The following is a 15,857-nucleotide window of genomic DNA, read 5'->3' as shown; positions in this document are numbered from 1 at the left end:
GAGAGAAGAAGCTGTTACAGAACCTGGAAGTTCTGCTACGGAGGCTGCGGAACCTCTTTCTAGAGTCCAGCAGTGAAAACAGTCTTTGGTGGGGGTGGGAGGAGTCTCTGCAGATTTTCTGAGCCCTGGTCAGGCAGCGGCTTTTTGCGATTTCCTGGATAGGAGGAAGAGGAGTCGTGATGATCTTTTCCGCAGTCCCCACCACTCTCTGCAGAGCCTTCCAGTCTGAGAGACTTTGTGTAGGATATTGTGTGCTCTGTAAATCACCGTGCTGTAGAGCATCCTCTCTTAAAAAGCAATTGTTGGTCATTCGCAGGCCGCTACAACTTCCTCTACCAACACACAACAGAAACATAAAGGTGACGGTTGATTGGCTCAGTCTGTGTCTTGTCTGTCAAGGCTCTTTGACAAAATGGGCCAACGAGAGGCAACAGAGGCCCGCGAGTCCTACCCACGCATGTTATAGCCCTTCCTCGTCCAATCATCTTTAATGGTGATCGGTGAGGAAACAGAGGAGCAGGATAGAATAATAAATGTTGATAAAAACTCTACTGCATATTAATAAAAAGGTGATATTATGGTAAGCAGGTCTACTTGCTGGTTACTGGGGTTCAATTCCCACCTTCTACCTACCTAGTCACGTCCGTTGTGTCCTTGGGCAAGACACTTCACCCTTGCTCCTGATGGCTGCTGGTTAGCGCCTTGCATGGCAGCTCCCGCCATCAGTGTGTGAATGTGTGTGTGAATGGGTAAATGTGGAAATACTGTCAAAGCGCTTTGAGTACCTTGAAGGTAGAAAAGCGCTATACAAGTATAACCCATTTATCATTTATTTATTACTTTCGTGCAGCATGGCATTGATGTGGATAAAACATTCATAAATGGTTCAAAACGGTCGTACATCCTAAACTTTAAATTAAATAAACAGCAAACATGGCGTGGTGTGTTATAACTAAATGTAGTTATCTAAAGTTTTGGAAAACAATAACAATACTATATTATTTGTAGATTGTAGACATTTTTCAACTAACCCCACTTTGCAGATCCACACACTTGTTTCAATGTGTTTTGTATGGGTGGGTGATAAATAAGCAGTCCTAAATCTTAAATCAAATACTCCAGTAACGTTTTAAGAGCAAGTAAGCAACCCAATATGTAGTTATCATTAGTTTATGAACAGCTCCATAATGTAATGTGGTAAACCGATGGGTTGAGTTGGCACAATATCTGCACATGGATTGTAGGGCGGGTCTGGATCAAAAAGTCCATAGCCGAATTTTTGACCCAATCAACCCCTGATTTTCACTTGTCATGTCAGTCAGGTGAACTGTAATACCATACCTGTATATATGTAACCAGTGTTATTTTCCTCTGTGTTGTGTGTAGAGTTTAATAAACACGACCGGCACCAGGGGTTGCTGCTCAGCTGCGTGGCAATGAGTCTCTGATGATACAGGAAATACAAATGTAGTCAATATTGTCTGCCAATTGTCGAGCCCCTACACAAATACAATAATACAGAACAAGAAATAATAGTGAACTGAAGTTCTCAGACAAAAATACACTTTTCTGTTGTCACGCGGATTCCTACCTCTCACGTTGATATCGTTGACAAAAGGGAAGTAGAACGACGTGTCCAACACATATAAAGAGGCAGGTGTCACAACAATCATTACAGTAGGGGGAACACGGCTCCACAAATTGACACATTTTCATGTACCGTATTTTCCGCACTATAAGGCGCACCTAAAAACCTCCAATTTTCTCAAAAGCTGACAGTGTGTCTTATATATGGACCAATATTTTTATTTAATTTATTTATATATTTTTTTTAAAATATATGGACCAATATTGAGCCACAACAGGTCTCGCAACTACAAGACCTTCTTCTACTAGGCGCTTCTTCTTCAACGGGGGAAAATGAAGTCGGCGGCTGCTTACCGTAGAAGAAGTCGGCGGCTGTTTAGCGTATAAGAAGAAGCGCGCGGTGCATGCTGGGATATATGACTGCGTGAGGCGTGCCGTTTCATTTCCATTTGTGTGTTTATGTAAAAACCCCAAAATGGCTCCTATTAAGAGACACGCTTACGACGCAGAGTTTTAACTCAAGGCGATCAGTCACGCAGTAGAACACGGGAATAGAGCAGAAGGGGGCATGTTGGATGCCGTATTCGCCCAACTGTTTAATTCGGACACTGAAGAAGAAGAATTCGAGGGATTCGTGCATGAGGAATAACTTAATAAAGTGAGTTTTACATGTTTATTTTGTGTGTTGTGTTGTGTGACATTAACGTTTGAGCAACGTTGAGTTATTGATATATTGTTATTGCTCTGCACTATTTCGAGTGTTACTATATTGTGATTGCACTAACGTTTGATTTACTGTAACAGGATCAGACTGTTTTTTACGTGTTTATTGAATCGAGGAAAAGTTTCCCTCCACTATGTGATATAAATGTTGCACTACATGTTATACCTTGCTGTTCGTTCATTTTGGGAGTGAACGGAGTTGTCAGAACGCTGGTTTGTAATCTCTTAATAAAGTTTGACTGACCTATCCGACTGTTTTGTTGACATTCCCTTTAGCGCAGCACCATCTAATGGATGCATAACGTAACCCCAGCCTCTACTGTAGCGTCTACTCTATGCGCCTTATAATGCAGTGCCCCTTATATATGAACAACGTTTTAAAATAGGCCATTCATTGAATGTGCGCCTTATAATCCGATGCGCCTTATAGTGCGGAAAATAGGGTAACTTACACATTTTGTGTAATTATAAAAATAATACAACATTATAAAATACATTACATTTACATGAAATAATTGACCTTGTTACATATACACACTGATTATGTTAAATAAACTATACTGTTCTCTGCTCAGATTACCTGCTTTTAGGAATGACTGGAGAGGTTTTATTTTTCATTGTCCAGTGTAGTGTTGATAACAATATTTTGGTACCGGTACCAAAATTATTTCGATACTTTTCAGTACTTTTCTGTACTTTTGTAATTAAAGGGGACCACAAAAAATTGCATTATTGGCTTTATTTTAACAAAAAATTGTATGGTACATTAAACATATGTTTCTTATTGCAAGTTTGTCCTTAAATAAAATAGTGAACATACAAGACAACCTGTCTTTTATTAGTAAGTAAGCAAACAAAGGCTCCTAATTTAGCTGCTGACGTATACAGTAACATATTGTATCATATAATTTATCATTCTATTATTTGGCGGGTGGCGGACCGGTACTTTTCAGAGACGGTATCGTACCGAAAATTATTCATTAGTATCGCGGCACCATACTAATATCGGTATACCATACAACTGTAGTCCAGTGTGTAGACTGCCTTCCGCCCAAATGCAGCTGAGATAGGCATATATACATACATAATGGAACTTATATAGCCTAAATATAACAACATACCAAGGACAATAATAACAATAGCATTGTACAACCTAAATTTTACTTTTACTCTTTTACTGCTTGTATTTTGTTGATTACATTATGTCATTCTTATTTAAATATGACTATGTTGATGTGAAGGAGTTGTATTTCATTTTACTGAGGGCTCATGTCATACAAATGGCAGAGGGGGAGAGAGCGAAAGAATGTGGAGAGAAGGGACAAACAGTGGATGGAGGAATGAAAAAAAGAACAGAGTGAAAACAGAATTTTGACCTCTGTATTTGTCAAATCCTGGCTATGGCCTGGCCCTATTATGTATGTCTCGAGAAACTCCAACTCTTTAATTACACTTAGATATAATACTGGGTTTTCCTTCAGCAGAATGTTCTGAAAATGTCTTGTTTGCAGTCAAGGTTTCTTTAAAATGTTCTCTTCCTTGCATGAACAGATGGTGCTGAGAGCTACCCGAAGTCCCGTTGCATCTTTTTTCACCCCCGTTTTTATCAATATTGGGCCGAACCACTTTGTACATTGGGGCATCACGAACATATCTGACACCACACTCTTTTCCAAGCATAATCTATATCAAAAAGCCAGATGGTATTTAACACTAACATCTATCTGTGCCAAAACGCCAAATAAGAATATCTAACAACTTGTGCCGAGGATGTCGTTGTGGTGTGCAGCCCTTTGAGACACTTGTGATTAAGGGCTATATAAATAAACTTTGATTGATTGATTGTATTTTTAGTATGTAATGTGTTTTATCTCAAAGTGGGATAAAAAATGAAGCACTGTGATTGAGATAATGTTTTATGATATCAGATGTTATTTGTGGTGGCATAGAAGCATATGGCATTATAATGAGGTGTTTTTAGATTGTGCTGATGTAATTATTAGTTTGTTTAAAAACTGCATATGACTTCAAAAATGAGTGGATTTAATCAGTGTCGGTTTTGAAAAGGGGTTAATTTGATTATAAAAAAGCTCAGATTTGTATTTTGTTGCTTCAATGATTTGCTTAAAGGCCTACTGAAATGTTTTTTTTAAATTTAAACAGGGATAGCAGATCCATTCTATGTTTCATACTTGATAATTTCGCGATATTGCCATATTTTTGCTGAAAGGATTTAGTAGAGAACATCGACGATAAAGTTGCAATTTTTGGTCGCTGATGAAAAAAGCCTTGCCTGTACCGGAAGTAGCGTGACGTCAAAGGTTGAAAGGCTCCTCACATTTCCCCATTGTTTACAATGCAGTGAGAGCAATACGGACCGAGAAAGCGATGATTACCCCATTAATTTGAGCGAGGATGAAAGATTTGTGGATGAGGAACGTTAGAGTGAAGGACTAGAGTGCAGTGCAGGATGTATCTTTTTTCGCTCTGACCGTAACTTAGGTACAAGCTGGCTCATTGGATTCCACACTCTCTCCTTTTTCTATTGTGGATCAAGGATTTGTATTTTAAACCACCTCGGATACTATATCCTCTTGAAAATGAGAGTCGAGAACGCGAAATGGACATTCACAGTGACTTTTATTTCCACGACAATACATCGGCGAAACACTTTAGCTACAGAGCTAACGTGGTAGCATCGGGCTTAACTGCATATAGAAACAAAAGAAATAAGCCCCTGACTGGAAGGATAGACAGAAAATCAACAATACTATTAAACCATGGACCTGTAAATACACAGTTAATGCTTTCCAGCTTGGCGAAGCTTAACAATGCTGTTGCTAACGACGCCATTGAAGCTAACTTAGCAACCGGACCTCACAGAGCTATGCTAAAAACATTAGCTATCCACCTACACCAGCCAGCCCTCATCTGCTCATCAACACCCGTGCTCACCTGCGTTCCAGCGATCGACAGCGCGACGAAGGACTTCACCCTATCACAGATGCGATCGGCGACCCGGAGACGGAGGAAGTCAAGGAGAGGTCGGCGGCTAGCGCGTCTGCTATCCATCTCAAAGTCCTCCTGGTTGTGTTGCTGTAGGCCGCCGCTAATACACCGATCCCACCTGCAACTTTCTTCTTTGCAGTCTTCATGGTTCATTAAACAAATTTCAAAAGATTCACCAACACAGATGTCCAGAATACTGTGGAATTTTGAGATGAAAACAGAGCTTTTTGTATAGGATTCAATGTGTCCGCATACTTCCGTTTCAACGATTGATGTCACGCGCATACGTCATCATACATAGACATTTTCAACCGGAAGTTTAGCGGGAAATTTAAAATTGCACTTTATAAGTTAACCCGGCCGTATTGGCATGTGTTGCAATGTTAAGATTTCATCATTGATATATAAACTATCAGACTGCGTGGTCGGTAGTAGTGGGTTTGAGTAGGCCTTTAATTAATAAAACGTATATAAAATCCAGACTGCTCCAAGAGAGCACACATGAGAGTGGTGCAGATACGGTGATGTAGGTCACGCCCGTGTCATGTGGCCGTGTGACTGTGAGGGGGGGAAACAGCAGAGTGCCGAGAAAGACCATCGCAGAAGAGAGAGAGACGAGAGAAGATGTCAAAGGTTTTGCATTCATTTCAAACCAAAAAAGTGTGAAATTTTTGCAGTGTCAAACGGAGCTGACATTTCACATTAGCCCCACATCGATGTTGCAGCTTAATACGAGAAATCATCCTGCACATATAATAGTAATACCATGGCAAAAGTGCAAATTCACGTTTATGTGCATTTGGGTGATCAGAAAATCCTTGTTTACCGTATTTTCCGAACTAAATAGCGCACCACTATATATGCCACACCCACTAAATTTTAGAAGAAAACAATATATTTTTCTTATATCAGCCGCACCGGACTATAAGCTGCAGATATATACGTTGTGAAATTTGTTATTTACACAGGAATATTTTTTTAAATGTTTATATCCATACCTTAATTGTTTCCAAACAATGCCTGTAACAAGGCAATAAAACGGCTGATCAAGCAAAACAGAAGTCATCATCATGGACCCACTAGCTGCGGAAGCTAGCTCTCCAATCAGCGAAAGAGACTCAATAAGTCCACTGCGACGTTTTGATGATTTTATGAAACTGGAACAATACAAACAGAATGCCGTTGTAGGTTAATAAAACTAACCCAGACACTCATATGCCTGTTAGCATAATAGCCAATCCTAACGACTCTAGCTAGTTTACATTACGATAGCACATACGAATATGCATGAAAACAATACTATCAAACATGTGACAGTTGAGTTATTTAGTTGGTAAAACTTACAAATGTTGCTTGGAGTAATGAATGAAGAATCCTTTCAACCAGAAAGGCTATGAACGACTAGAAGACGGACCGCCACCTGTACTTCCGGTTTAAATACTGTAGACATTCACAATGCAGCACCTGCAGTGAACAAACTGGTCCAAAAAATGCCGCCATAGCACAAAGAATAACATACCCTTTCACAACTATTTGTTTAATTCAAAACGTTAGTAGCATTAGCGAAGAAAAATCCATCAATTAGCCGAACCATTTTATAAGCCGCAGGGTGCAAAGTGTTGGAAAAGTGTAGTGTCTTATAGTCTGTAATTCATGGATGATGACAGTTTGTTCTTTTGTGTACAGTAGGTGAGTGATTGCTAAGCTACTAAGAAAATAAGAGAGAACTTCCTTAAAGAAAGTTGACGTTTTCCTGTTACCATTTCCTGTACACCTCAAGCTCTCACAATATGTTGCGCTTTCCTTGAGACGTTTGGTTTTATCCACCCCCTCTGAAAACACATATCCTGACCTGTTATGTGCTATGCACCAGGATTGCACAAATTTCCAATTTGATTTGAGATTGTCTCCCAAGTTCTACAAAGGTAATTTGAGTTGAGTTGAGTTTGAGTTTATTTCGAACATCCAAGCAGACAACATGATACATCACAATTTCCAGTTTCTCTTTTCAACATGTTCGAAAAGGAGTAGGAAGAAGCAGAGCTTATTTAATCCTACCCCTTTTCTTAACATAACAGTTGCTAAAACTTTTTGTTCACTTCCTGTTCACAATTTATTCACAATAAACTCCATAAGTAATCACAATACAAATAAATAATAGTAATAATTTAATAATAATAATTGGTGAAGTAAGTCATATTTCATTTGATGAGATAAGTAAGATTACTTTAAGAATGAATGAATGGATGGATGAAATAAATTGAGAATGTTTGTCATGGTTTTCTTCTTTGTACTTTGTAAACACTTTAAGTTTGAAGAGTTTCTTGAAGTGGATCATATTAGTACATTGTTTGATTGCTCTGCTTAATCCATTCCATAATTTAATTCCACATACTGATATACTGAAGGTCTTAAGTGTTGTACGTGCATACAAATGTTTTAAATTACGTTTTTCTCTAAGATTATATTTCTCCTCTTTTTTGAGAAGAATTGTTGTATATTCTTGGGTAGCAGGTTATAGTTTGCTTTGTGCATAATTTTAGCTGTTTGCAAATTCACTATGTCATGGAATTTCAGTATCTTTGATTCAATAAATAAAGGATTTGTATGTTCTCTATATCCAACATTATGTTTTATTCTAACTGATCTTTTTTGTAACACCGTTAGTGAATGAAGTGTACTTTTGTAGTTATATATTTTTATATATATTTCTACACAATAGCTCAGATATGGTAACACTAGCGAGCAGTAGAGAATATGAAGTGATTTTTGGTCTAGAACATGTTTTGCTTTATTCATTATTGATGTGTTTCTCGCTACTTTATGTTGTATATTTTTTACGTGAGATTTCCAGTTCAATTTATCATCAATCATTATACCTAAAAATTTAGTTTCATTTACTCTTTCAATTTCTACTCTATCTATTTGTATTTGTGTTTGACTTTCCCTTCTACTGTTACCAAATAGCATTTGATTCATTTGATTCCATGAATTTGGATCAAATTTCAATTGAGGTAGCGAACAAGAAGTATAATTGGAATTCAAATGAAAGCAAGTGGAATTTCATGAAATTCCTCTTGGTAGTTTTGGTGTATACCAGAATCATGCTTTTTTTACTACAGAGGGGCCTGAGGCCCACTCAAATACGTCAAGGCATGGACTATGATGCAGTTTCCTGCGTGGGTTGCTTTCCCGAGATGCAAACGAACTGAAGCAAACATGGCGTGGAGGTAAAAACATGATTTTATTCTACACTAACAAAACTCAAAAAAAGGTATAAACAAAAGGCGCTCCCAGCGGAGGTAAAAACTTGACTATGAAAAAACAAAAGACATGCACGTGGGCATAAAAACTATAAACATTAAATCGAAACTTACTTGGCATGAGATGAAACAAGAACTATGGTAAACAGGTGCAGAGCATACATTTGTGTGGAGAAGGTGATGTTGCCAGGAAGACAGCCTGGCAACTGGGAGCTTAATTAATAGTGACAGCAGGTGCGTGACTCAAAATGTGAAAACGTGAGACAGGTGTGTGTGAGTCCAAACGTGGAACAGGTGAAACTAATGAGTAACCATGGGAACAAAACAAAACCAGGAAGTGAAACCAGGAACTAAGGAAGTCCAAAACTAACAGCATAACTAAACAAAACATGATCCGGACCATGGATCATGACAGAACCCCCTCCTCAAGGACAGATACCAGATGTCCAAAACCAAAAAAATTAACAAGGGTCATGGGAGGGCGGGAGGGGGACATGGCGGTGGGTCGCCAGACCACGTGTCCCCGAATCCACCGGGGCAGAATCAGGTGCCGGCGACGCGTAGACCGCCGCTGTACCTGACGAGGTGGGCGACCCGGGAAGGGCCACATCCGTGGCCGACGAGGAGGTCGGCGCACTTGGCGTGGCGGACGACCAGGTAGCGGCCATATCCGTGGCCGACGAGAAGGCAGGCGAGTTGTCGTCGTGGCAGCAGCAGATGACGCAGGTGCGGGTGCAGCAGACGAAGCAGGCGGCGAAGCTTGGCCTGGGGCTTCAGGCGGCGAAGCCTGGCGTGGGGGGTCTTGGTCTTGGCAGCGTGGGTCATGGTCTTGGCAGCGTGGGTCTTGGTCTTGGCAGCGTGGGTCTTGGTCTTGGTGTGGGGGGTCCTGGCGGCGTGGGTCCTGGCGGCGTGGTTCTTGGCGGCGTGGTTCTTGGCTTGGGTCTTGGCGGCGTGGTTCTTGGCTGCTTGGGGGGTCTTGGCATGGCGGTACTTGGCGGCGTGGTTCTTGGCTTGGGTCCTGGCAGCTTGAAGGGTCATGGCTTGGGTCTTGGCGGCTTGGGTCTTGGCGGCTTGGGTCTTGGCGGCGTGGTTCTTGGTGGCTTGGGGGGTCTTGGCATGGCGGTACTTGGCGGCGTGGTTCTTGGCAGCATGGTTCTTGGCGGATTCGAGGGTCTTGGCTTGGGTCAGGGTCTTGGTCTTGGCTTGGGGGGTCAGGGTCTTGGCTTGGGTCTTGGCTTGGTGGGTCTTGGCTTGAGTCTTGGCATGGAGCAGCTACTGGCGGCGCTTGGCGGCGTGGAGCAGCTACTGGCGGCGCTTGGCGGCGTGGAGCAGCTACTGGCGGCGCTTGGCGGCATGGAGCAGCTACTGGCGGCGCTTGGCGGCGTGGAGCAGCTACTGGCGGCGCTTGGCGTGGTGCTGCTACCGGAGCTTGGCGTGGTGCTGCTACCGGAGCTTGGCGTGGTGCTGGTACCGGTGCTTGGCGTGGTGCTGGTTCTTGGCGTGGTGCTGGTACTTGGCGTGGTGCTGCTACCGGCAGCACTGGAGCTAGCCTTGGACTTGGTGCTGATACAGGTGCTAGCTGTGGCTTCGGTGGAGGTGGCCTAGCTGGGGGTTGCAGCTTAGCCGGCCGAAAAACCGGTGGTGGCGGCCGTGTTGGAGGCTGTGGCTTGGCGGGCCGAAAGACTGGTGGTGGCGGCCGTGCTGGAGGCTGTGGCTTGGCATGGTGATGCTGAGCCACCCCACCTGAAAAGTTCCCAGCCCTAGCCCCCCCCCTCAAGGAGCGGATACCAGACGCGCTCCCCGCTGTCTGGAACCGTTTTTTGGGGTGGGTGGAGAGAGGTCAGGAGGGGGGTAAAATCCTCCCCTATAAATTGTCCAAAATGTCTTTCTTTTTGTACCTGGGATTGAGAGGGTGGAAAAAAAAAAAATTGTGACTTGGGCGTGGCTTGAGTCCTGGGGGGCGGGGCATGAAAACTGGGTGACTGTGAGGGACTTGCTCTAATGTCCAAAATCATGTTCTGATAATGTTTAATCATAGAAACAGAGTCCTTTGTTGAGGGCAGGTGATCGAAAGTAAAAGAGTTCAAAGAAAAAAAATCTTTAGCTGTGATGTCATCCTCTGGTGATGGCGTGACGTCATCCTGGAGCAGCGGCGCTGGCAGCAGCCTGCTTCCGCCCGGAGTAGGTGGAGCTTGCGGGAGTGACGCGTCCTGCCGGCTCGGCGAAGCTCTTCCTGATGGCTTCCGCTTTTGCCGGCGCTTCCGGGAATGGAGCGACGCGCCAACGTCGTCGGGCCACACGGAGCTTATCGGAATAAGTTTTCCGCTTGGACTCCACATGAGGTCTTGATCCGCCATGGCTCCTAGTGCCTCCCACTTTCCTTCCTCCATCGATTGCCAGTCGTTTGCGGAATAGCTTTTTGCTGGCAACATAGTGTCAAGGCATGGACTATGATGCAGTTTCCTGCGTGGGTTGCTTTCCCGAGATGCAAACGAACTGAAGCAAACATGGCGTGGAGGTAAAAACATGATTTTATTCTACACTAACAAAACTCAAAAAAAGGTATAAACAAAAGGCGCTCCCAGCGGAGGTAAAAACTTGACTATGAAAAAACAAAAGACATGCACGTGGGCATAAACACTATAAACATTAAATCAAAACTTACTTGGCATGAGATGAAACAAGAACTATGGTAAACAGGTGCAGAGCATACATTTGTGTGGAGAAGGTGATGTTGCCAAGAAGACAGCCTGGCAACTGGGAGCTTAAATAATAGTGACAGCAGGTGCGTGACTCAAAATGTGAAAACGTGAGACAGGTGTGTGTGAGTCCAAACGTGGAACAGGTGAAACTAATGAGTAACCATGGGAACAAAACAAAACCAGGAAGTGAAACCAGGAACTAAGGAAGTCCAAAACTAACAGCATAACTAAACAAAACATGATCCGGACCATGGATCATGACAAAATATTACCACTGAATTAGTGATCTTACTGTTGATTTCAATATCATAATATATATGTCTAACCTACTTACAGGTTAACAGGATAAACATTGTAAAACAATTCACACTCACAATCACACACTGTGGCCAATTTAGTTTTGCCAATCAGCCTATCCATGTGCATGTAATAAATATTAATCTGTTTTTACGCCTCATCTTTATGGCGCCCTCAACAGCATTGCCACTAGCGGTTAGAGTGTCCGCCCTGAGATCGGTAGGTTGGAGTTCAAATCCCAGCCGAGTCATACCAAAGACTATAAAAATGGGACCCATAACCTCCCTGCTTGGCACTCAGCAACACGGGTTGGAGTTGGGGGTTAAGTCACCAAAATGATTCCCGGGCACGGCGCCGCTGCTGCCCACTGCTCCCCAAGGGGATGGGTCAAATGCAGAGGACAAATTTCACCACATCTAGTGTGTGTGTGACAATCATTGGTATTTTTAATCTTTAATCTTAATCTTAAAACTGCCACTGGATTTAATGTTTGCATGAAATTGTGGATGTACACATTAGGAAGTAATGATTCCTCCTTTTCTGTTGATGTAGATAAAGAATCGTCTGAAGTCGGCTCCTGCTAATTACTTTCAAGTTCATTACAGGCTCACTGTGAATGGTTTCTCCTTGTAAACCAAGGTGTCTGAATATTTAAGAGGGCCAAGTGTTTACGGGACATATAAGCAAGTTGTTTTGTTTACAGCATGTTTTCCAATCATGTAAACGAGGCATAGTTTGTTCTTGCCGCTCCTTTACATTCATTGCTTTCATTAACATTAGCGTGGATGACTGCATATTTCCTCACTGGGCCCATGGAGTAATGTATCCATGTTTTATGTTTTATGAGCCGCTACAGCTGACTTAGTTTGTCGCGGTTATCATGCATGTGGCAAGATTTGTGCATTGTTTGATTGAAAATAGTATCATATATGTTCCTCTATTTGTGCAAATGGTGCATAATCCAAAGCATAAGCAATATGACATAGCCTATATGTAAAGTGGTGGTGAATACATTTAAAGTAAAATAGTGCATGGCTGGCCAGGTTGTGGTGTGCAAAATAGTACAATTAAATAAAGCTGAAACTACAGTTTGTGCATGTTAATCATACACATATAACAGAATGTTTCAAATAGAATAAATACAAATTAAATCCTCACACCCCCATCTAAAATCTGTAACAAATGAGTTTGGTCTTATCACATTTAAAACTTGCTGTGGTATGAAGTCGGTGCCATTTTTTTTTTAACTCCACAACGATTCCCTCCTTCTTTCCATGCTGGCCTGTTTTCTTTTTCAGATGCAAAATTGAATGGATCAAACTTGTCAAAAGGCAAAAAAACCACAGAAAATGCACACACTAAAGCATTGCCAAGTGACTAGTAATGTACTGTACTGCGCAGCAAGTGACGTGGCACCGCCTTTCCAAAAATGCTGCGCTTTACGACAAACAATGGCTGGAGGCGGCACACAAAAATGAATGAGTGAATGAAGCATTCGTACACATAAACATGGTTTGCATATGGAGGCATATTTGGCTTGATATTAAAGTTTGTAAACTGAAAAGTTGGCAAATAGAGGGGTTTGTAAATTGAAGTTTCCCTGTACTTGGATATCATATTTTCAGGTAAAAGTGTACACAAATACGTGTACACAATTTTTTGTAAACTTACAAGATCTTCAACCGGCGTGGCTCAATTGGTACAGTAGGAAGGGGATTCATATGGCCCCATTGGTCACGGTTTACCTGACACATGAAATGTGACAAATTTGGGGGGTGCACTATCCACTTCAGCCGCCAGATTGCAGTAAAGTGTAGAATATCTTAAAATCTGTTTTGTGGCAATTCCAACTTTGACCACAGCGTCAGTTTCTATATAGAGTGGCGCTTTCCATCATTTTCAGCAGACTGCATTGCAAAGTGTTTAACCCCCCCTCCTCCCATGCAAGAACCACAGAGGAATTGGGCCATATAAATCCCTTCCCTACTGTAGAGCGGTTGTTCCAGCAAATTTTAGGGTTCCAGGTTCTTGTGTTCCGTCATCCTAGTCACTGCTGTTGCGTCCTTGGGCAAGACACTTTACACACCTGCTCCCAGTGCCACCCACACTGGTTTAAATGTAGCTTAAAGATGTAGATAATGTGTTTCACTGTGTAAATCTCTTTGACGCGCTATATACAAATAATTCACTTCACTTCTTCTGTGCTTCCTCAGGTTCTCCAGTCATTGTTGGGATGAGCATCAACATAGCAAGCATCGATTCCATCTCAGAAGTAAACATGGTGAGTACGACAGAGGACAATCTTTCGACCTCAAGTCTTTCATAGAGGTCCTCTATTCCGCCCATAAAACCCAATAAATAACCATCCAAAAAGCAAAAACAGTAGTCCATTTACATTTCATGACTTGAATATTAACCAAGTATTAGTGATATTGTTATTATAAGCGCTAACACAGACAAACTATTCATAGCGGCGACTTGATCACCAGTTTATGCTACTATGTTTACATCATCGAATGGTAAGGTGTTTGCTCGTTTCCCTGCTCCTTGGAAGTTTATTGTAGATCATAAATCATGCATCTCACCTGGGTAAGAAGAAGGCTGAGGCAAATTCCACCAAGTTGGTACACTTTGACAGCCAATTTAGACCCGGTAATGGCGAGAATGGCGTGAAAAAAACCTTGGCTCCACCTCCCTTTTCTTCGCGAGTATTACGAGTCATACTTCATCTAAACAGCAATATAACAAGATTCTATCAGTCGGCATCTTAATGACAGCAGACCGTGTACAGTAAGTGATGTTTTATTATGTTTGTTAGTTTCCATGAAGTCTGCAGTGAACAGTAATCAGTTATGCTGTTGGGGAAAAAATGCATAAGTCGTTATGAGTTTTTGAAATGAACCCAGTTAGCCCTGTATCTTCCAATTGCTTGTATTTCGACACTTGACTTCTATCCGGAAGTGAAAACCAAGGGTGGTCAACCAAGCCAACATGGCAGTTGACTGCAAGCGGCACGCGAACTATTTGAGTACAAAAGGGGCTTAAATCTTCCTGCAGAAAGCAGATACGAGCAAAAAATCTAACTATGCAATGGACTAGATCCCTATACTTAATCAAGAAAAGATTTGTCGAGTGATATCAAGGATTATACGTCGGTCGTATTTCCATACATATCGAACTGTTGTGCTCCAGACGCCATTCTAAACGACAAATCAGTTGAAAACTTGCAAAAGCATGGATGTCTACAGCTTCTTTGTGTGTGGCTGGGTAAAGGAACTTGGTATCAAGACTCTCAATACCGGATAAATATGCATCGGTTTTGCTCAAGTAAGGTTGCATTACATGATTTAACTTCACTTCTCAATAAGCCATTATTGTTGCTATTGTTGTACGTGCCATTTACAAGTAGCGTGTTTTTCTCTGTCTTTATCAAAATATAACTATAGAGCTCAACATTGTTCTTTTATGATTGCTGCCTTTAATTAAAGCTTAACTCATTTAGATTTTGCTCACATTTGCTTTCTTTTAGTTGGTGCTTTTCAAAACACCCGCAGCAAACGTGTTCAAGAAATACAAATAATATCAAGATGATATTTACATGGGAAATAATAAACTTTGAAAGTATATCAAACAAACCTTTAACGAAGTGATCACTGCAAACTTGTGCATTCTTCGACTCTGCTCCCTTGGACTAGAGTGTAAGTTGCATGCTTTACTTGTCATTGTTTTGTAAAATCTTGCAGTCTTCCGCCCTTTTTTAATTACCTCTCGAGGAACTCTGAAGAAACGTTTATCCTTTTTGCGATTTGAACGATTCGTACAGCCGAAAACAACACAGCATTGGGCATTTTTTGTTCGAGAAATGCTAAATGGCGCCCAGTACCCATTGAGAACAGAGCAAGCTTGACCACCACGCATATTTAATGAGGGTAACGTGAGCCGGACGTGACGTCAGTAAAATCCAAGCAATACATGGCATGTCTACTAGTAACTTGAAGAATTGCATAATTTTCAACAAGCTATAACTGTTGAAAGCTGACAGTAAATTTGGAGCTGGGCCGAATGTACCAAGCAAAAATGTAACGGCTCCGCAATGAAGGGTTGTCACTTTACACATTTCCACTACAACATAATCTGGAATCAATATGTATCTAACACCATGACAAAAACAAACACAAAATCAACTCATACATCATACTCGCCAGAGATGCGCTATTTCTATAGACAAAATTCAAAGGAAGAGGAAGAAAGTAGACATTGTGCAGATCGCACAAGC

General features: G+C 41.7%; 1 protein-coding gene across 2 annotated transcripts in view; it reads left to right on the top strand.

The window, feature by feature from the left end:
- gabrb4 (gamma-aminobutyric acid type A receptor subunit beta4) overlaps positions 1–15,857 on the top strand; it is a 154,990-nt gene that overhangs the window by 85,965 nt on the left and 53,168 nt on the right. For both annotated transcript variants that reach the window (XM_062048128.1, XM_062048127.1), the window contains exon 3: positions 13,795–13,862. In XM_062048128.1, the coding sequence (XP_061904112.1) occupies positions 13,795–13,862 (68 nt within the window). The remainder of the gene's footprint in view (positions 1–13,794; positions 13,863–15,857) is intronic.

Source organism: Entelurus aequoreus, linkage group LG05 (genome assembly GCF_033978785.1).
Source record: "Entelurus aequoreus isolate RoL-2023_Sb linkage group LG05, RoL_Eaeq_v1.1, whole genome shotgun sequence".
NCBI classification, from domain to species: Eukaryota; Metazoa; Chordata; class Actinopteri; order Syngnathiformes; family Syngnathidae; genus Entelurus; species Entelurus aequoreus.
The sequence above is the reverse complement of the archived record's forward strand: the minus strand, read 5'-3'. Positions and strand labels throughout refer to the sequence as shown.